Source organism: Cynocephalus volans, chromosome 14, assembly GCF_027409185.1.
Source record: "Cynocephalus volans isolate mCynVol1 chromosome 14, mCynVol1.pri, whole genome shotgun sequence".
Lineage (NCBI taxonomy): Eukaryota > Metazoa > Chordata > Mammalia > Dermoptera > Cynocephalidae > Cynocephalus > Cynocephalus volans.
The window spans coordinates 83140371-83163828 of NC_084473.1; the positions used below are offsets into that span (position 1 = coordinate 83140371).

General features: G+C 38.0%; 1 protein-coding gene across 3 annotated transcripts; it reads right to left on the minus strand.

Moving 5' to 3' along the window:
- Nucleotides 1-5125: 5125 nt before the first annotated feature.
- LOC134363046 (lysine-rich coiled-coil protein 1-like) lies at nt 5126-23399 on the minus strand. 3 transcript variants are annotated; one of them, XM_063078578.1, is made up of 4 exons: nt 23227-23399; nt 11628-11679; nt 9164-9276; nt 5126-6492 (listed from the first exon to the last, which is right to left on the minus strand). In XM_063078578.1, the coding sequence occupies exon 4, from the start codon at nt 6468-6470 to the stop codon at nt 5691-5693; it is 780 nt and encodes a 259-aa protein (XP_062934648.1). In that variant the 5' UTR covers nt 6471-6492; nt 9164-9276; nt 11628-11679; nt 23227-23399; the 3' UTR covers nt 5126-5690. The 3 variants fall into 3 exon arrangements, with proteins under 3 accessions (XP_062934648.1, XP_062934646.1, XP_062934647.1); XM_063078576.1 differs by having other exon boundaries at nt 9164-9338; XM_063078577.1 differs by having other exon boundaries at nt 9164-9338; nt 11578-11679.
- Between the last annotated feature and the right edge of the window lie 59 nt (nt 23400-23458).

The following is a 23458-nucleotide window of genomic DNA, read 5'->3' on the forward strand; positions in this document are numbered from 1 at the left end:
CTTTTACTAATTTTTTCCTGTGTTCTGTCAGATTTCATCGTTAGTAAACGTGTTATGGTCTGAATGTTTGTGTCAAAATTCACACGTTGAAGTCCTAACCCCCAAGGTGATGGTATTAGGAGGTGGGGCCTTTGTGAGGTGACCAGATCATGAGGGCAGAGCCACACGCAAGGACACAGTGAGAAAGTGCTAAGTACCAGAAAGTGGGCCCTCACCAGGCACAGAATCTACCAGCTCCTTGATCTTGAATTTCCCAGAATCTAGGACTGTGGAGACATATATTACTGTTGTTTAATCATGCTTTATTTTTTTCTGTTGCTGGCTGGCCAGTATGAAGATCCGAACCCTTGATCTTGGTGTTACCAGCACCATGCTCTAACCAAGGGAACTAACTGGCCAGCCCAAATTTCTGTTGCTTGTAAGCCACACGGTTTATGGTACCTTGTTGTGGCAGCCAGAATGGACTAAGACACCATGTCTGGCTCAAGTGTGATCCTCAACGAATATTTCTGACTGAAAAATATAATTACTTTTTCTTTATTGCACTACATTTTATTGTCCCTGAAATTAATAATTGCCCCCTTTTTTTCCCACTTGCTTAGTTGTCTGGCTATTTATTTCAGAATTCTTCTTTTTCCACTTTATACTCTTTCTCAAAGTTTTAACTGTTTTCTTATTCTCTGCAGTCTTGTTTGAAGTGTTAAGGTAGAGTTTTCATCTGCTTTCTGTTTGTATTTTTCTGGTGTCTTCTCATTGCCAAATATTTTATGGTTCATTTTTACCTCTCTCTTGTAACAACTTAATGGACGGTTAGATCACATGCTCCCCGTCCTTTCCAAAGTTTGAATGAAATGTGTGAACCTAAGTTACTGGAAGGACATTTACGTGTAGAGGGGAACGGCCGAGGGTTTCTTTACCAGCTCCATGGTTTGAGGGCCGCCTCTTCTTTCTTTTTCTTTTCTTTTTTTTCTTTCTTTCTTTTTTTTTTTTGACTAAAAAGAACCAAGATTTATTTAAAGTTTAAAAATTTTCCAGTAATAAGAGGCTGAAATAGCATGCGCAGATATCTTAATATCCAGCTATATTTTCTTGAAGTGTTCTCTATACACGCTTGACAGCAGACAGCCCACCACAAACATTCTTTAAGACAATGCACGACCCCCTTGACAGGCTCTCAAGGAGCCTTTTCTGGCAGGTCGCAGGAGACCTTTTTTTTTTTCCAAATGAAAATGCTGGAGCTCATAGTCGATCCCAGACCGATATAAAAGTCATATTTTCCACACCCCTGGCTCGTTTCGTTTGTTACTCAAGAAGTTTCTGTGAATGCCATTGATCACAGAACAGACTGCTGGTATGGAGGCGGGATGATGCAGTACAAATAGCTTGAGAACAGGACATCAGTGCGAATGTCCCGTAAGGGATGAGTTGCTTGCTATTCTCAGATCTGGCCGTGCTCTGCTCCCACCTTCTGTAGCTGATGGTCAGTCACAGCCGGGAGCACTTATAAGTGTAATGTGGTCTCTCTTGCAGAAAAAAGGCTGGAAGAGGTTAGAGATGATTTTTTTCACTCTCGTTTCCTCGTAAATACTCCCTTTAATCCCCATTTAAAGTTTTAAACCCTGGCAGAGTAGCTCCAGCCTGAAGGGAAGGAGTGGGCAGATTGGCTGCGCACCTTCGCGTTGGTGGCAGTCGGCCCTGCCACCAGGGCTCACACCCCCATAGGCCGCCACCTTCGTCACCGTCCAGTGGGAAGTGTGAGCGTTCGGGGCTGTAGCCGTACACGCCGAGGGAACCTTCCTTGTCATTGTGAAGGGCTCAAAATGTGGCTACCTCTCTGCCTCTCGGAGTTAAGCCTGAAGTTTTTCGGCTCTATTTTCTACAGGTCTTCGGGTTTTGTTTGCCAAGGTGGCACTCTCACCTCAGGTCTTCTGTGTTCTGCTGTTTCAGGCCCTTCTGGGTTCTGCTTCATCTGGGACCGTCCCCTGCTCCCTCTTCTTCCCTTATGTACAGTGTTACTACCCTGCTCATTTTGGGTTCCCAGCCTAGCAGTTTTCTTTCCAGGGAAGGCGTTGTCCTTCTGGAAGAAATATCTTCTGAACCTTTCTGAAATCCCTGTGTTTAAATGACCATAATACTATTTGATCTTCCAATGTTTCTGTGTGGGTTTTGTGCTCACCCACAACTCAGAACCTCTGATGACTTCTTTCAGTTTTGCAGTTCTTCTTGCACCATTTGTCCAGTTTGGCATGGAGATAAATGGACTGGGATGGTGGCAGTGAAGAGAGAATTGGACAATAGGGGAGATAATTTGGTGATATAACCAGGAAGAACTACTAATGGGTCTGATGTAGGAAAGGAGGAGTTAAGAGTGATTTTACTAATTTTGGCTTGACCAATTGAGTTGGTGTTGTTATTTACAGAGGTGGGGAAGACCGGAGAATGACTAGTGAGGAGGGATGAAGTGGAAATATCAACAGAGGCAGTCTGATATGAGCCTACAACTCAGGGGGGGATGTCTAGTGTAGGAAAAGAAATTTAGAATCATCAACAGATTTAAAGCCATGGGTCTGGAAGTGAACACTTGGATGAGGGATCAGAAAGTGAAGTGGCCTAGGACTGGACCCTGATGCACTATTCATGATGCATTTAGAGGTAGGTGGGGGAGGAACCAGTAAAGGAAAACATTAGAAGGAGGAGCTATCGAAGTGGGGAAAATCAGGATTATGTGGTGCTATGGAGAAGTCAGGAGAGGAAGCAGGCCTGGCCAACTAGATGGAAGCTCCTGAAAGTATAGAAACAAAAAAAAATCCATTGTTTTTATCAACCTAGAGGACAATGGAAACCTTGAAAAGAGGAGCTTCAGAGAGTGATAGAGACAGAAATCTGATTAGAATAACCAAGATTAGACTAGAATAGATTGGGAAGTGAGAAAGTGTAGACAGTATAGACAAGTTTTGATATGAAAGGGAAAGGAGATAGGTGAAAATAATGTAGGGAGACAAGGGAGTTTTTTGTTTTTTGAAAGGGGAGACAGAAGCATGCTTGCATATAGATCAAACAGTTTGGTAGAAGAGGAGAGATTCATGGTACAGGAGAGAGATGAAGTCCATGAAAAGGTAAAAGGGTGTATGTAGGATCCAGTGCATGAGGGAGGGATTTCTCTTTAATAAGAGCAGAGACATCTTTATTGTAACAGAAGGAAAGATAGATAACACAGAGTAATTTTTTTTTTGGTGGCTGGCTGTCCGGTATGGAGATCCAAATCCTTGGCCTTGGTGTTACAATACCGTGCTCTAACCAACTGAGCTAACTGGCCGGTCTCACACAGGGTGTTTGAAGGAAGTTTATAGATCTGGTGGTAGGATAATAAGTACCCCTTTGAAGGAGTCTATTTTCTCACTGGAGTGTGAGGTCAGGTCATCAGCTGAGAGGAAGGGGCCTATACCAGAGAAACTAGGGAGGGGAAGGCTTGAAAAGAGAGGGCAGAATATGAAACAGACATCTCTGAGAGTGGGAACTTACTAAGAAACTTGATAGATTGGAGGTTTCTGGTCATTAGTTTAAAATAAAATGGGTCATCAACTCTCTCCCTCCCTTCTTTCTCTGATACTTGGGCCCAGTGAGACAGGAGTCTAGGCAAGGTGGCTAGGCAATATTTGAAGTACTTTTTGAAGTATCCTCATATATATATAAAAAACTGTGGATAATGGGAGCTGGTTTTCTTACTGTGAGAAAAGAGAGGAAGAAACATGGAAGAGGGAACGCTACCACAATGACCTGCTGTGGAAATCCAAGGGAGACTTTTTAGCTCTGGTTCCCCTTGACTTTGACAGATGTTGAACTTTCCTCCCTTCTTCATTTTGTTTCTGTGACATTACATGTTCCTACCTGCTCCTGACCATTTATCCTGTCATTTCCTGGTTCTTTTTCTTTTCCTAAATGTTGGTGCTCAGTAGGCTTTATCCATTGTTAGATTTTCTTCCTACATGTCTTCCCTGGGCATCACTCATTCTTATGGCTTCAATGAAATGTATACGCAAGTGATTCCCAAAACATTATCTCCATCCCAGATCTCTCTCCTGAGCTCCAGACTCCAATATATTTCTCTGCTGGTCATCTCAACTGGGATGTCCAACAGGTTATGATTCAACATGCCAAAATTTAAACTGTTTTCTACTCCTCCAACCTCCTGCTGGATTCTCCATGTTAGTGAACAGTATCATCACTTGATTGCCCAAGGGAGAAACATGGGCATGAGCATGGCCTTTGCTGTTCCCTCCACACTTCACTGCCCTTGACCTGGTTCAGACTAACCATGTCTCTTCCCAGGACCCTGAGACAGCCTCCTGCCTGGTCTTTCTGCTTTTGGTTTTTACCTTGCCCACCCCTAATCCCCAAACTTCAAGTTTCATGTAACAAAGTATACAGAGCACACAGTGGGCTGTTTCAGGAGTGGCCTACTTCCTTTGTCTTGTTTCCTTGACTCATCAGGCACAAGTCCTTCAATCTAAGCTCTTGGGAACACTGCCTTGTAGTCATCCCTCCCTCTGTTATGATGCAAACTCCTTCCTATTGGTTTCTTGAACTCCCTCTGATCCAGTCTCTCGGGGGCCCTCATATTCTCTGCAGCTGTCAGCTCTGGTTGTCACGCATTCAATCCATCTAGTCACACTCTAGAATCTAGGTAAAGCCTTGATGGCATAGCTGAGACTAGAATCCTGGGACCCAGATCCCTGGGCCATCACTCTTTCTACATAAAAATAATAATGCTGAAATACTAGATATGCTTATCATAAAAAAGGTGATTATCAGAATGAAAACACTGGCCCGGACAGAATAATCTAATGGTATTTTATTTCTTATAAATTCCTCCTCTTCAGTTTCAACTATTTGGAAAGATTTGGTCACAGATTTCTATTCTAAAAACTGGATTCAAATATGGATAAGCAAGGTATAGTATGTAAGGGATTTTTACAAATTTAAAGGGTGATCTACCCAAAAGATCTTGCCTCTTAACTGTAAACTGCCCACTTATTGTTCTTTCCCTCCCAAAAGAAAATCATTGTTGAGTGGGAAAAGATCATTGACACAAGATAACATGTAGAAATTAGAACACTTTATTATAAATATTTCTAGAATATAAACTGATTTTTTAATCAAGACTCTTTGAAACTTTTAAAAGTATATGTAACCTAAGCTTATTATTATAATGCATTCCATTTTCCCGTTTCCAACCTAGCAAGTACACTGCAAGTTAGATCTAACAAAGGAAAAAAAATCTATATTGCTTCCTAGAGAAAACCAATGAACATAAAATCACCCAACTCAAAACTAAAACAAACCCAATCAAGAAATAGATTCTGCAAAGTCTATTAATCCTTCAACTTAAAGTAAGTGACCTCCCAAGGGAAAACAAATCCATCATCATAGCAATTTGATGAATAAAAGTACAGCTACCCTCATTAACGGGAAATTACCTTATATATAAGAAAAATGTAATAACGTTTCTAGAAAATGAGAAAAAGTATCTCCGTATTGGAGAGCAAGCATACGAAGTACTTGTGTTCACCCGGCCTTAGTTAGAAGTTAAAGTACCTGTTCACATAAGAAAAGTGATATGAACATGAACATCACAAACAAACTCAACTATTTTTTCAATTTAACCTCACAGGAAAATCAACTAAAGAGCTTCAAAATCCAAGGATGGACTGGTCCCATAGCATTTCTTCCTCTGTCTTTTCTTTGCCTTGTTCCTTTTTCTCTTTTCTATGCTTACGTCCCTCTTTCTTAGAGGCTGCATCTCGGTGTTTTTTCTCCTTTCGATGCTTAAGCTTTTCTGTACTGACCTGTACAGTTTCTGCTTCCACCTCTGTTTTCTTTCTTTGAATGCTCTCGTGTTTGTCTAAATCCATTTCCTCACAACGTCTTTTCCTCTTATGCTTGGGCCGCTCCTCCTCTGGTTTTTCTCTGCCTTCCTCTGGGTTCCTTTTCCTCTTCTGATGTATCTGTTTATGACTGGCTTGATGGGCACTGGTACTATTTTCTGAGTAGAGGGGCTTATAAACCCCAGATTCTACACTATATGAGCCACACTTATATTCTTGTTGACTAAGGTTCAGGGGTACTGGTTTTTCGGAGAAACAGTCCCTGGTTAATTGATAGTAGCTGAGAGAGTCTAGTCTTAACCTACTGTCATGAGCTGGTAACCACTGAGGTAACCGGTTTTCCACTGTTTGTGAAATATTGCATGACCTTGGGTAGGTCTGGACGGTTTCTGATGAGAGTCTTTGATCAAACATTCTATACCTGGGTCTGGAATCAACTTGTTCTTTGTACCCACAGGTTTCCCAACAGTCCTCTCTCATCTTTCTAAAACAAGTTTTTGGCTCTAAGCCTCTGGCTTTCTGTACTTTAATATAATCTTCAAGTTCATCTTGAAAAGAGTCAGATGTCTTCTGTGAATGCTTCATTAGGTTGACAAAAAGGGATTCTCTGCAGAGAAGATGGGAGAAAATTCTTACTAGATTATTTTCTTCTCAATATTTCCTCTGCTCTTGTAAAAAGCTTTAAAAACAAAAAAGCCCCAAACAAATTAAAACCTACTTCAGTGTAAAACTTAAATATCATGATATTAAATGCCAAAAAGCAGTATCAGGATGGTCAAATATCTCCCAGGCCACTCACAAGTAACTTTACCTTTCTCAGAAGTAGGAGGAAGAAAGCAGAAAGGAGCTAACATAGGAATGCTGTCGTAGGGCAAAAAATGTAAGACACGTAGGGATGTGTGGATAAGAACCACACATCCACGGTGGGTGGCATGACCTGAATGTTCAGATAACTTCTAAAGTTCTGATTAGTCAGTTCCTGTATACTGTTTTCTAAGAGAAGTCACAGAACCATTGTGAAGCAATTTGAGCTTTAAAATCTTCAAAGAATCACGTATACTCACCTGACTAGAATACTGTATGGCTTAATAGTAAAAGGATGTTTGTAAAATGGTTTGGGAAGCTGGAAATTAGAAATTCAGTGGTGAGATGAAAACTACTCTTGGGTATAGGGCATGAGGGAAAATGAAGGAAAAGAGTTCTGTATCTCCTGTACAGCCTGCCTTTCATTCTTCTACTTCTGATTGGTGAAAAATGCATTCTAGAATGCTTCTGGTTTGTTCTCTTTTAAAGTACTGGTGAAAGGGTTAAGGGAGAGAATAGGAGGGGGTAGGACTGATACCTATCAACTTTGGAATGCTTAATATATCTTGGAAGTTTAAAGAAAACAATTACAGTGTCTCTTTTAGGATGAAAGTGGAATACTAACTTTTACTTCCTATATATATTTTTTAATATTTAGTTTTTACTTTACATGTATTGGTTGTACATATTTATGGGGTACAGAAATACATTTCAATACATGTATACAATGTGTAATGATCAAATCAGGGTAATTAGTATATTCATCATAGCAAAAAATATATCAGTTTTTTTGTGATGAGAATATTTTGTGATGAAAACATCTTCTAGTCATTTGAGTACAATAAATTATTCTTAATTATGAAGCCCAGCACTACTGTATACCACTAGAACTTATTTTTCCTATGTAACTGTACTTTTGTATCCATTACCCAACCATTGCCTATCAACCCCTCCCCCCTCCCCTTTCCAGTCCCTAGTAACTGCAATTCTATTCTCTACTTCTAAAAGCTCAACTTTGTTTTTTTGGCAGCTGACCAGTAAAAAAGCTCAAATTTTTTCTTTAGTTCCCACATGAGAACATGTGGTATTTTTCTTTCTGTACCTGACTTATTTCACATAACATAATAATATAATGAAGCTGCAAATGACAGGACTTCACTCTTTTTCATGGCTGAGTAGTATTCCCTTCTGTATATATACCACATTCTATCCATTCACCTGTTGATGGATACCTATGTTGATTCCATATCTTGGCTATTGTGAACTGCAGTAAACATGGGAGCAGTTATCTCTTAGGTATGCTAATTTCCTTTCCTTCGGAAAAATACCCAGCAGTGGGATTGCTGGATCATATGGTAGTTCTATTTTTAGTTTTTTGAGGAAATCTCCATACTGTTTTCCATAATGGCTGTACTAATTTACATTCTCACCAACAGTGTGTAAGAGTTCCCTTTGACACTTCAGAAACGAATATATATGAATGGCCAATAAGCACATAAAAAGATGTTTAAAATCATTTGTCATCAAAGAATTGTGAATTAAAACCACAATGAGATACCACCACGTACTCACTAGAATGACAAATTAAAAAGACTGACAATACCATTGTTGGTGAGGATATGAAAAAACTGCAACTCTCACAAATTGTTGGTAGTAATGTAAAATGGTCCAAGCACTTGGAAAACAGTCAGCAGTTTCTTAGGAAACATACACCTAACATATGATCCAGTTATTCCACTCCTCGGTATTTACCCAAAAAGGAATATTTGTCTATACAAAGACTTGTACATGAATGTTCAGAGTAGTTTTATTTGTAATAGGCCCAGAAAGGAAAAAACCCAAATGTCAATCAACAGGTGAATGGATAAATGAAACAATGGTATAGCCAGACATTGGAATAATATCAGTGATAAAAAGGAAGGAATTTTGTTGATACACGCAATATGGATGAATCTTAAAATAATTATACTGAGTGAAGGAAGCCTGGCAAGAGAGTATATACTATATAATTCCACTTACACAAAACTGTGAAAATGCAGAAATTGGAACCCTCCTTCATTGCTGGTGGGGATATATAATAGTGCAGCTACTTTGGAAAACAATTTGGCAGTTCCTCAAAATATTAAACACAGACTTACCATATTACCAAGGAATCCCACCCCTAGGTGTATATGCAAGAGAATTGAGAACATATGTCCACACAAAAACTCATCCACAAACGTTCACAGCAGCATTATTCATAACAGCCAAAAAGAAAAAATAACCCAATGTCCACCATCTGATGAATGGATAAACCGTGGTATATTCATACAATGAATATCACACAATGGAATATTATTCAGCAGTAAAAAAAATAAAGTACTGATACACAGTACAATATGGATGAACCTTGAAGACATTATGCTAAGTGAAAAAAGCCAGTACCAAAAGACCACAGAGGCACAGATATAATAAAGAGGTGAATGGAACATTACCCTTATCAGGCTGAGAACTTGGTGGAGAAATCTCATCATATTCATCCATTAATTGCTTCAGTTTTTCAGGATGAACTTTCCCCAAATAGTGAGTCTGTGCAACAACTGGGAAGCTAAAAACCATGATGCGGAGATTACAAAATCTATTTTTGTCCAATATTCCACTCCTATTCACCTAAAACCAAGCACAATCTCATTATACAGGTTAAATAATTCAAAGTTTATAATTATATCATCGACATAGACCAATTATCTGAAAATTCACAAAATTCATCTTCATTTTCTTATTACTTTGCTTCCTGTAAATCTGAAAATAAAACCTAACTTTCTGAGCATGTCTTTTTATCCTGAAAAAATATTTTATTTATCTAAGAATAAATTATCCTAAATTTATATCACTGAATTTGATTAAAAATTTTTTTCTTTTCTTTTCTTTCTTCTTTCTTTCTTTCTTTCTTCTTTCTTTCTTTCTTTCTTTCTTTCTTTCTCTCTCTCTCTCTCTCTCTCTCTCTCTCTCGCTCTCTCTTTCTTTCTTTCTTTTCTTTTTTGTATTTCTTATGCTTCTTACACCTCTGAATTTGAAAATAGTACTCAGGAGTTTTAGTATATTTGGTTTGAACTAAGAGTTTAAAAATAGAGTTTTGTTCAAATCAAAATATCGGCTTCCACAGAAATAATCCTATGATTTAGAAGCCAATAATTTTTATGTTCCTACTTGTGACAAAACCTACCAGTTGCCTCCCAACATACTTTTTCTTGTTCTTTAGTAACAAACCTTAGGCAATGTACCTAGTTAAGAGACTACACCTTCTGGCCATGTGAATAAATTCCGGTCAATAAGGAGAAAGCTAAAGTGCTGTGAGGACTCCAGGCAGGCTCCTCCCCTCTCACTGCTGTAATGAAGATGCCACAGCTGGAGTTCAAACAGTCATAAGGAAACATGAGGAAAGAAGCCAGTGCCTCAGGGCAAAAAGAGGGAGAATGTCTGGGTCCTTTCTGATATCATGGAGCTGTCATATCAGCCTTGCACTGCCTTTATCCAAACTTCTCTTAAGTGAGAGAATTAATAAACTCTTATGGGCTCAAGCCATAACAGAAAATAATCTCTGAATAAATTTAAAACCAACCACATAAGAATAACTAAAATGTCAATGTAGGGAAATGGGAAACTAACATTTTCTGAACACAATTATGAATGCTTTTTATTTTCTTATATTTTTATTTATTTTTCTACATTGAATATTACTTTAATCCTATAAAAGTCATTTTTAAAATTTCAATGGAACTCAAATTATTGCAGAGCCTCTTGATTGTCTCTTTTCACTAACATTAGCCCTTTGGGCTCTGGGGAATGAGAATACACTAGACACACTCACATATTTGATTTTGCTTAATTTTCACAACTACGGCAAGGCAGAGATTACCACTCCCATTCTGCAGGTTGACAAAACATACTCAGAGACAGAAAATCAACTTTCCCAGCAATTAATGGTGGAGCTGAGGCTTGAAACCAAGTCCTCTCAATTCAAGACCAAGACATGATGACATGACTGTAATTACAGTACTTTAATCTCAACCAAATATCAGCTAAAATGCAGTTTCCAAAAAGACTACCAATGGGGAAAGCCAGGTGAGTTCTCTAAACCAGCATAGCTGGCCTTATGCTTCATTTAAGTAAATGTATCTAGTACTTTTGATATCCCAGATATCAGAGATTAAAGAGATCCAATAACTTATCCAGGTGACAGAGCATGAAAAGAGCAGAGTGGGAAAAGACTACTGTAATGTAGTGTACAAAAAACTATTCTTTCTCCAGTGTGCCATTATGCAGAAAAGATGATACAAATGAGAGTGCACTCCACTGGATAGGGAATCAGATCTCATTTACAGGCTTAGTCCTGCTCATGACCAGCTAAGGAGAATCACTACTATTCTGGATCTCGTAAGACCACTAGACATTTTGCCTTCTATAATTCTATGCCTCAAAGAAAAGGCTAAGTCAAGGATAAAACTGCTCATATTGTGTTTATAACCTTCAATTATTGTAGAGAATGACTCTGAGAGTCTACAATATCTCTTGATTCATATTAATAGTTTCCTGCTCAAGCTTTATAATGTCTCTCTAATACTTACTACAAGAACCAAGGATACACTGGCTTTCTGGATACAGTGACAGAATGGCATGAGGAAAAGAATATGAGCTTCAGAGTCAGAAAGATCTGAGTGTAAATCCTAATTGCCCAAATGTAAGTCAGCAAGTTATTTCCCTTCTCTAAGCTAGTCTCCTCCTCCATCAAAAGGACAATATCCCTTCCTTCACAGGGTTCTTGTAAGAAATAAGATGACATATGTGAAGTTTACCTGCTACATTTAAAAAGGTGCTTTAGGAAAGATTCCCTTTATTTTTAACCTACCGCGTAATGTGAAATCCTGTTACTCAAACTGTAATACTACCCAAAGATACCTTTTATGAAAAGTAGCTGGAAAAAGTTGTCTCTGTTCATTCAACGTGGTATCTACAAAGAAAATGAAGGGAGATAGGACAGAAGATCATATTTAACATCTAAGGTAATATTTTCAATCTTCAACTAGTATCATTTCATATAGTATCTCAAATCTTAATTTCCTGAGAGCTTGCAAGGCTACAGTAATAGCTCATTAGAATGGCAATTTTAGTATGAAAACATTTGGTAAGCTTCTAGTATTTAATATGGTAATGTATTTTTATTCAGTCCAGAAAATATTCTGAATGAAAATTTACTGGGGCACCAATAGGAGGCTGTATTTTATGGGTATGATCTAGGGCACCAATACTGAAAGGCTGGGCTAAGAAATCCAGTCTTGGCATTTTGTTTTACAGCAAACAATCTCAGGAAATGCAGTCCACTTTGAGATAGTCACCGATTATAGCTACACCACTAATGTCATCCGAGAATCACATGAAGAAACCACAAACCATCGTTATCCGTGGTAGGCAAACTTCTTTCTCAGTTGGTACAAACACAACCACACAAATTTCACCAAATAAAGCTTAGACCAAGCCCTTCAAAGCTATAATCATATTCATGTTAACTTCTAGAACTTTTGCTAAAAGTGCTTCTCACCATAATAATCTATGCCCAAATTATTACATTTACACTTGAGGTCTACACTTAAATCTAAAATTCCTATAACAGCTGAAATTTATTTTATAGAAGTTTACCAGTTTACAAATAGGCTGCCAATCATGTAACATCAAAATTGTACTTTCTATGCAGCCATTTAAATGATTGAGTTGGAACTACATGTAATGTCATGGAGAAATGTCCATGATGATATGCTAGGGGAAAAAAACCAAGATCTATCCATCTATCCATTCATCCATCCATCTACTGATCTATCAATCATAAAATCCTATTGAGTATAAATAACCCAACATACAAAAGCCCAAATTAAAAATATACATATGTATTTACTGTAAGGAAGGAGTTAATGCAGATAGGCTTCATTTCCTTTCTTGGGGAAGGGGGGAGAGCAGAAGGCAGGTGACACTTGGACTTCTGAGTAAAGAGCCTAATGATATTTGCTAGGACATAAAGAACTTATCTCTAAAATGTCCTTAGCAAGATGTCCCTGGCTAAGGATTACTTATACAGATTACCAGAATCTATGAGGCACAGCTCCCTGAAGAATGCTACATAAGCTATACAACTCTCTGTGGCATAATATAGAGATGATTAACAATTTAGACATTCCCACTGTATGAAGTGACCCTGTGAACCTCACTTAGAAACCTTATTTATTATTCTGGGCCAGAGATATATGTCCAACATGGGAAAACATGATCTTAGGAGTCATCTTTCATGTTACCAGACATCTCTGTGCTTCATCTGTCTCTTCATTTCCTGTATCCTGGAAATAATTAGTAAACCTTGAAACTGGGTAATACAGTTATCATTCAGTATCTGTGGGGATTGATTCTAGAATCCCCCTGCCCCTGAGGATTTCAAAATCTCTGGGTGCTTAAGTCCCTGAGCATATATTTGCATATAACCTCTGCACATCCTCCCATATATTTTAAATAATTTCTTGGTTACTTATAATACCTAACAGAGTGTAAATGCTATGTAAAGTGTTGTTATGCTGTATCTTTTAAATTTTTATTGCTGCCAGTGTGGGGATATTAGTTATTTTTTATTTTTTTCCCCTGAATATTTTCTGATCTGTGGTTAGTTGAATCTGCAGATGAGGAACCTGAGGATATGGAGGGCCAGTTGTATTACTGATTCATGAGTCTGATTTGGCAGCTTGGTCTTGTGTGTTAGCTCAAGATCCATAGAAAAAATCTGAAAAAATATACACTAAACTTAATGGGGTTGGGGAATGGAAAATGGAGTTAGGAAAGGAGGAGGGGAGAACATTTAACATTTTGCTCTCTGTACATCTGTATTGTTTTAATTTTTTGCAAAAAACATATATGACTTTGTATTTAAAAACTTCATAAATATTTAAGTTATACTGGGTATCTTCGAACTAATTTCAGCACCAGTGCATAGATTTAAAAAGTTTGCTTAAAATATTATGTGCTGAAGATAGTAATTATAAATCAGAAATATTTTAGAAAGGACTTCAATAGTTAAAAATGTAACTCTATTATAGCTGGTATCTCAATTTATTTTGAGTTGTTTTGAAATATATAATTTAATTACCTTTGATTCTAAAGTCAGCAAGGTAAAGGTTAACTACAAAGGTTTTCAGGACTCACTTTGATTCAGAATTCATGTACACAAACTGACCATGATGATGTGACACTGACTTTTGTATTAAAAATCTTTAATAAGAACAGGTAAATATTGTCTTTTGGTGACAACCAAAACAGTACAGATGGAAACTTTACTGAAGACTTGTCATTTAGAAGTTCAAGATACCCTACAAAAACCCAAGAACCACAAACAAAACAAAAAAGAAAACTAGTAAAGTTCAAGATATCCTAAAATAGAATGATTTCTCTTCCAGTTCAACCCTTAATACCAGACTTCTCATTTCTAAAAGGCAATGTTGTAAGTAAAAGTAATAAATCTGGGGTCATTTTTAACTCCTTCACTTACCAAGCTCTTTATTTTTCTTTCTATTAAGTAGTATCATATTCCCAAACTCAAAATTTCGGCCATTTTGACTCCCTATCAAGTCCCGAATCAAGTCTATTTTGGCTTTATAATATTCTTTCAAAGCTATCCCTTCATTTTTCAATTCTCATAACACTACTTAGTTCAAGTTCTCCATGCCTTTGGGCTTTATTAAACTTTATTGCTACTTATTATTTTGTTTTCAAGGCACTATGTTGGGTACTGTGGGAAGGGATAGGAAAAAAAAAGAGATGAACATTTATTGAATGCCTTCTGTGTGTCAAACAAGAGAATAGATTATTCTTTCAGTCTTTTACCTCTGCAAGGTAAGTAGGATTTCCCGTATTTTGAAGATTAGGATATTGAGATTTAAAAAAATTAAAATATCTTGCCATGCATGTTATTTGATAGAGCCAGATCTTAAGCCTTGGCTTATCTTGACTTTTTCTATTAAATGCACATAGCTGTTCCACACACTGGGAGTAGCAAATGAACAAGATAGCTGCTAATATTGAGGAATTTACAACTTTGCAAAAATGATATGCAAAGAACTATGATGCAAGACAGAAATGTGTTAAGTGCTATAAGACATAAGAAGGTATGAAGTCTTCTTGCAACAGCAAGGGAAAGGATTTATAATGAATGGACTTGGAATTGACCCTTAAGAGACGGGTAAAATTTAGAGAAAATGAAAAATGAGTGAAGAAAGGGTATTCTGGAGGAGGTAAGGGCATTAGAGAAGGCATTTCTGCTTCAGATAAAACAACATATGCATAAAGGTAGTAAAAGACATTGCTAAAGGTGGGATGGGGCCAACTCATAATAAGCCTTATTTGGGCATTTGGATTTAATTTTGCAGTCAATAGGGGAAGAAAAAGAGACTCAAAATAGGCATATTGTTAGGAAGCTGTTGCAGGCAAGGGATTATTGGGCTGTACCAAAGGAGTGGCAGTGAAAACAGAAAGGAGGAGAAGAATTTAAAAGACATTCTCAAGATAGAATCAAAGGAATCTGTGATAGCTGGGAAGAGAGCGAGAAGAAGAGAGAGAGGGGAAGCACAGATAATTCTAAGACTTTGACCCTGGGTTAAGTTTTCGTCAGAGAGTAATGAAGAGGAGGAAGAGTTATTGTTATTCTTCAGAAGGAGGGAAGTAGGGAGCAGAGAGGAGAAGCATTAAGTGGTCAAAAAGATGGTGAGTTTGATTTTAGAATAAACTCAGATTCTATCAAATTCATAATATCTTTCCCATTCATCCTTTCCTCTCCCATTCCTGTGTTCAATTTCTTCTGTGTGAAAGTGGGTTTAAATAACTTGCAGATGTTCTATGTACCTTAAAATTCCTTACAAATTAAAGTAGTTGGGAACTTGAACTAACTGTATACATATCAAACTTCAGTGCACATGGTAAGCAACAGGAACTATTAGAGAAAAGAAAGAAGGCTTGGTAGCAAATTCTACGTGTTTTAGAAATCTTCTCTCAGAAAATTTTGATGGTACTTCTATTCCATTTGCATAGTGATTACTATTTACTCATTACAAAGGTTGTAGAATTATATAGTTTGAAGAATACAGACTGTGATTACTGTGGGGTAAAATGCAATTATCACATTCTCTGACCTGGACACAGTTTTCACTCTAACCATTTTATTTAGCATTAGTTTTGTTTTTTTTTTTCTCTTTTAATAGGCATCATATTACTGGTTTCTATTGACCTTTATAATTGTTAAAATCCTGAAGGTAGCTTCTCTTTCCCCACATTGGCTATCTTCTCCTCATACTTATGTAACAGATTTCTTTTTCTTAATGCAGAAATTAATACTTCATCTTGTGGGTTTAAATCACCATTCCTAAATAAGATCTTTTCAAATTCACATTCTTTTTATCTTGACATTTGCTATGGCTTCCACACATAGTTTTTATATACATTGTCTAGGTTATCTTTCATATCACTGGTGAAAACTATGCAGGACAAGGGAAACATAATACCTATGGCATGCCACAAAGAATCCACTTTCTTCCTGCATCTAGAATTGATATATTCATCAGCAGTCTATGAGTCTAATCAGAGAGATATTAAGAATTTAATGGAATCTCTTACTCCAAAATCGAATTCAGTATGTTTTAAAACACTTGTGCTTTTTCATACCATTCCCCCCTTATGTCTGATTATTCAAATCTATTTGTACCACATTGAAGTCTTATTTTTCTCATTTGCTGATTTTTAAAAGTATGTGAAATGTACTCCTAACTTGTAGCCATTGTTTCTACAGCAATGGTTCTCAATCTCATTCATTTTGACCAGACCAATCTGTAGGCAGACATAAATTAACTCTTGCAGCCAGAAAATCTGGGGCATATAGCCTGAAGAGACCAATCATGAAAAAATGTATTTCAAGTTTCATGATTTAGCTTTAAAACTCATGAACTTCTTGAACTTGTCTTAAAACTTCCATTTGATATAAAGTCATCATTTAATCTTTGGACAAAGTGTGCCATTTATTTATTTATTATTTTTATTTTAAAGATGACTGATAAGGGGATCTTAACCCTTGACTTGGTGTTGTCAGCACCACGCTCTCCCAAGTGAGCCATGGGCTGGCCCTCAAAGTGTGCCATTTATTTTTTTTAATTTTTTAATTTTTTTAAAAAAGATGACCGGTAAGGGGATCTCAACCCTTGGCTTGGTGTTGTCAGCACCACGCTCAGCCAGTGAGCAAACCAGCCATCCCTATATAGGATCCGAACCCGTGGCCTTGGTGTTATCAGCACCGCACTCTACCGAGTGAGCCACGGGCCAGCCCCAAAGTGTGCCATTTAAACATCAAGTATCTTCCTGGCACATTGCTGAATAACTAAAAAAACAGCAGGGAATCTGAGTATCCTCACTAAAGTAATACGAGGGTACTTCAAAAAGTTTGTGGAAAAATAGAACAAAAAGATTATATGAATATTTCCACGAACTTTTTGAAGTACCCTCGTATGTAAATGTTCATAGAGCTTTATTTGTAATAGCCAAAAACTGAAACAATCCTAATGTCTATCAACAGCTGAATGGATAAGCAAAATGTGGTATATCCATATAGCACTAAAAAGAAATAGCAACACACATAATACAGACAAATCTCAAAATCATCATGCTGAGTGAAAGACAGAAACAAGAGTACCTACTATATGATTCAATTTATAAAAATTTCTAGAAATGCAAACTAATCTATAGTGACAAAAAGCAGATCAGTGGTTGCCTGGGGACAGAGGTGGAGGGTGGAATGGATTGCAAATGGGCATGAAGAAACTTTTGGGGTTAATGGAAATACTTGGCGTTTTGCTTATGATGGTGGTTTCATGGGAGTAGACACCTGCCACATACTCATTGAATTGTACACTTTAAATATGTAGAGTTAATTGTAAGTGAAGTGTACCTCAATAAAGTGTATTAAAGGAGAACTATAATGAATTTTTTTGTAAAAAGAGATAATCCTACCATAATTTGTTAAACTGATTTTTAAATGTTAGTTTTGTTTCCAAAAAGATCATCCACCTACCAAAGGCCAAGTCACATATGCAAACTACTGCCTGCCATGTTACTTACCTCACTGCTCCTTGGAGCCAAACATAGGGACTCTGGAGTCAACTCTGCTACTTATTAGATATGTAACCCTGGTCAAGTTTCTCAACCTCTATCTGCCTCAGATTCCTCGTTTGTAAAACAGGGATATAATATCCACTTCAAAAAGTTGTGATCCTGGGCCGGCCCGTGGCTCACTCGGGAGAGTGCGGTGCTGATAACACCAAGGCCCCGGGTTCGGATCCCATATACGGATGGCCGGTTCACTCACTGGCTGAGCGTGGTGCTGACAACACCAAGTCAAGGGTTAAGATCCCCTTACCAGTTATCTTTAAAAAAAAAAAAAAAAAAAAAACAACAACAATAAAAAGTTGTGATCCTTAAGAAAATTAATGTAAGTAAAGTGCTTGGAAGAGTGCATGGCACATAGTAAGTGCTGTATGGGTGAACTATTTGTATTTTTGGGATTTTTGTCTATTTAACTGACATAGTGAGATATTCTCCTCATTAGTAACTACAGAAGCTTCCTGTTTGATGAATAAATCAACTGAATTTGAGCAAAAAATGTTTGTGTCTCACAGCACATTATTTGTGTTGTGACATGGCATTTAAACATAATGCAGCAAAATTAACTTTAAATGTTTCTTAACTATCTTTAATTTTTGATCAAAATTAGGATTATGGTTATGTTTTAGGTGTAATTAGATCAATTCTTTCCTTCTCACGATTATATCAAATTAATGACACAGTCCTATACTTTTCAATCTAATTCACTAAAAAATATTACGAGACATTTTCTTTCCATTACTTGCAACTTTTCTCTCTGCAATGTTATGTAGTTTTCAGTGTATTTCATTAAAGTTATCTGAAAGTAATTGATGTTTTTTAATAGTAGTATTTTAAAAAAATCTCAATTTCTAATTGCTTGTTGCTAGCATTTAGAAATACTATTAATTTTGTATTTTGACCTTGTATTTTACACCCTTGCTAAACTCACTTATTATTCTAGTTGCCTTTTCCTAGATTCCTTGGGTTTTTCTATATAGATGATCATCTGCAAATAAAGACAATACTATTTCTTTCTTTCCAATCTGTAAACCTTTTCTTTTTCTTGCCTGAATGCACTGTCTAGGACCTCTAGTACAATACTAGATAGAAGTGGTGAGAATGCACAGCTTTGTTTTGTTCCTGATCTTAGGGAATTTTCTAATCTTTTAATAGCATTATAATCTTAGGAAAGACTAAGCAAAGCACAGCACTGTTTTAGTAGACTAGGTAACTGATTTTGGCTTTTGCCAAAGCATGTTGCTTTCTTCCACACTCCCCCCTGCCCCAGGTCAAACCCCATTTAAGGCATTTTCAGAGATCTTAATCGTGCTGGAAACGCAGCCCTGTACCTGTCAGCATCATGAATACTCTTAGCTATAATGCTAGTTATTAACCTTGCCTTTTCAGGAAATGAGATTAGTATCTGACTTGGTTTGCCAAGTTCTAGCTATTTCACACTAATACAACAATCAAAAAAATAACTAAGGGTTTATTATGGCATATTTCCTGTGACAAAATACAAGTGAATTAAAAAAATCATTAATTGGGAGTAGTAATTACATGTTTAATACCAAATTTATGTTTTTATTTAAAATAAATCTTTGAACATCAATAATCACAAATACTCTATGGCTAGCTAGCTCAGGGATCAATCATGCTTGTGAAGTTAGTTTTACTTAGATCTGAGCAGATATCCTGCATCAGAAAGTCATCAAATGTATGCCATTCCTTCTAATGGTTCATAAATGTGAATAGGTCTGTAAGAAGAGGGAAAATACCAATGTTCATGTCCTAACATACATATGATGAATATAGCAGGAGCAATCCTTAGTTAGTTTAACATGCCTAGTCAGTATTTTCACATATTGACACCTAATAAAGGCAGCAGATCTGAGACTAACAAATAATCACTAATGTCTCTCAACATCTTCCTCCCCCATCATTCTTCCAAGCTGTCAACATTAGATTTCAATAACATAATGTGCTCTGGTGTGCATAGAGCAAACATGTCATAAGCAGAGCACATATTTATAAAAAACAAACTACTCCGATATCTCAGGAGCCTATCCATAATTAAAGACACATGTTCTCCACTTTTTTTTTCTTCCTAATTTCACTAACATTACTATTGATCCCTTTAAAAGGGCTGGCCTAATTCATCTGTATATCTTTCATACTGAGTGTAGTACCTGAAAAGTACTACATAGCAGGATCTCAATAAATGTTTTCTGAGTAAACGTAGGAAGGGCCATTAGCTAGATTTTTTGTCATTTAACTTCAATCTCTGAATAATATTGAAACAAAGGAAAATATTTTTAAGCAATTACTATGTAAAAGGGATAATAACTCAAAAAGAAGTCAGAAATATCCTTCACTCCAAAACCAAGTCGATTTAATTTTTTTTCTTAAAAAGAAGAGGTAGATAAACAAGTTTTTGTTGAGGTTGTTTTTACTATGATTACTCAGTGATCTCATTACGTGGTGAAACATTTTTTATCAAAAATATTTGAGAAACTCCACTGAATGAATTACAAAGTGTACTGGAAGAAATTATGGTCATGGTGTCATAAGATTTAAGTATGTATACTTCTTTCAATTCTGGTCACATGGTACTTCTTTGGGTTTTTGTGACTGAGTTTAATTTCCTATTTGTAAACTTATACCTTCTATATCTTCCTTGCTTGCCACTTTTTAATCCTTACTGACATTTGCTCATTATCAAGCCCAATACAGAGGAGTTCCTCATAAGGGTGATACAGCTATAGGTAAAAATGAATTTGCAGATACTCTTCAAATCAGTTTTAATGGTCCTACCAGGATTTTGAAAGTGAGAATGGAATTGTAATAACTGAAAGCATAACAATTCTTTAGCTTTTGAAGGAATTTCCTAACAAGCCTTAGGAAAAAAAAGATCCTGGCTAAGTACCAAGCAACATTTTTTTCCCTCTTCTTGTTTATCCAGTCATAACTGGCAATTATTTAAGGCTTTTATAAATATCTAAAAATCATATTGAGTCCTAGGGCCAGCCCCTGGCTCACTTGGGAGAGTGTGGTGCTGATAACACCAAGGCCACGGGTTCGGATCCCTATATAGGGATGGCCGGTTAGCTCACTTAGGAGAATGTGGTGCTGACAACACCAAGTCAACCATTAAGATCCCCTTACTGGTCATCTTTAAAAAAAAAAAAAAAAAAATTATATTGAGTCCTAACAGTGTTTCAAATAGTGTAACATATCAAAGATTTATCATTTGTCAAGTGGCAGTTAACTGAACTGTTAATGGGGTATATTTACTTGAAATAAAGTGACAAGAAGCAATTTTTTAGGTAAAATTTATATTTTGTTTTTCCAATGCTAGTGAATAGTCTCTAACTCAGAAGAGATTTTTACTCTTTGACCTATAATGGCCATCAGATGATATTCAAAGTTTTGCACGTTTTAAGAATTACTGGTCTAGTACTGTGTACTAGTACATAGCCATGCCATGGAAAGAATACCAATACACAGCTGCTAAGTCAGTCCACAGTTTTAAAGCTGTAAAGTACCCCAGAGTTTGGTTGGTCCAGGGTTCCTCAACCTCGATGCTACTTACATTTTGGGTAAGATAATCCTTTGCTGTGTGTGTGGGGTTGTCCTGTGCATTTTAGGATATTTGTAGCATCTCTTGCCTATACCAAATGAGAATACTTTAAAAAGTTCGTGGAAAACAGAATTAAAGTATGAATTTTTCAATGCAATTTTTTTTTGGCTGCACACCCCTATATGAACTTTTTGAAGTACTTGTAGATGCTAGCAGCATCTGTGCTTGCTTACCATCTCTCCCTGCCCAGGGTGACAACCAAAAATGCCTCCAGAAGTTGCCAAATGTCCTCTGGGGGGCAAAACTGCCCCTGGGGATTTTGAGAACCACTGGGCTAGTCCAATTCCCCCATCCCTCAGATAACAAATCTTAAGTTCAGAAAGTCTGGGACTTAGTCATACAGCTAATGGAGAAACTAGCACTAGAACCGATTACTAGTCAGACTCCTATTTCACTAGTCTCATTTTATCACCTTGAAGTGGTATAGAAAGGTTATTGCTATCATCCTGTGAACTGACATCTTTTAAATTCTTTTGCACATATTCAAAATTATTGCAAAAAACAAAACAAAAATAAAAACAAAAACAAATGTGGAGTCTGGTAAAAGCTGTTTTTCCATGAGAAGCTGTTTCCAAATCTTCCTGTGATCTGGCCATGGGAGCCAAACCGAGTTGTAGTCTTGACATCCTAAACTGCTCACTTACTTGTTGGTCACCGGCAGAAAGTTTGGTATAAAATCTCTGGGCTGTCAAAAGGATTTGTTTGTTCTGGCCAACACTTGTTGAGAGGCCCGTGACCTCCCCCTTTTTTTTTAAGAAAAGCATTTACTTCAAAAGGCTCATAATTGTGACTCCTCTGACCCTTTGAGATGTAGTATCTCCTGCAAATCAGGAGTGTCTTTCTCAAGGACCTGAAAGCCATTTGAAATGTAAATAGGTAGGATAGGGCCTTTGCCTGCCAGTCCCTGTGGGAGGATAGAATCCTGATAATTACCAGCTAGCAGACACAGCTGGCCTACTTGCATTTACACTGACCAGCCCTTTGTAATCGTTCCCTCCCTGACTCTACTTGAACACTCCCTTCTGCCTCATTCTCCCTTCAAAACGCCCAGTCACCTCTGCGCAAATCGGAATGGGGCTCAGCTCTTTCTCCTACAGTCAGCAGTTACGGCATAAAATCTGTTCTTACAGCTGTAACGTCCAGCTTTGTTCATCTTTGACACCGTCTTGTCTTACAGGGCCATATCCTCAAAAAGCCTAGGAAAAGTCTCCCAAGTGATCTCCCCAAACCTCACCGTCTCCTTTTCCTCCGAGGGCCCCTGCAACTGAAGAGCTCCACGCTACTTCCTGCTCCCCCCAGTTCTAACTCCACCTCTTCCTAAATTAGGTATCCTGCTGTGAAGACTCCACTTCCCGGGATGTAAAATGTCACCAAACGGAAGTTTACTGCTTTTCTCCGCTCATCTGTCTCCTCAACCTCCCTTCCCTCTCCTGACGCTCCAGGTCCAGTCGGCCCGGCCGCCTCTCTTTCCTCTCAGACCTCAACTTTCTCGACATGCTGAGGCGTCCCCTTGCCCTCCGCGCTCCACTTGCGAGCCCTGGCGCCCCTTCCCGGTGGCGGTGGGCGGTGAGGGGAGCGGAGGGACTGAGGCCGCGCCCCGGTCGGCCATTTCGCACACTCGGGCTGAGCGCGCAGCCTTCACTGGGCCGCGGGAGTTGAGGGCCTGAAGACGGGGCCGCCCCCGCCGCCGGGGCGGGAACTCACCTTCTCTGAGGCAGGGGCGGGCTTCTACAACTACTGTCCCCCTCCCCGCCAACGCCGCCGGCCAGGGAACAGGCCGCGGTGGAGGTGGCGGAGAGGCAGGAACAACCGCTGCCGCCGCCGCCGCCTCCGCCACCGAGCAGGCGGGGTGGGAGGAGGAGGCGGAGACCCGGCTTCCTGACGGGAAGTGGCCGCCACCACCGGCGGCTGACTGGACGGCGCAGACGCCATGACG

Coding starts and splice junctions, on each gene's coding strand:
- LOC134363046 (XM_063078578.1), bottom strand. CDS start 6,470: ATGAAGCATTCACAGAAGACATCTGACTCTTTTCAAGATGAACTTGAA.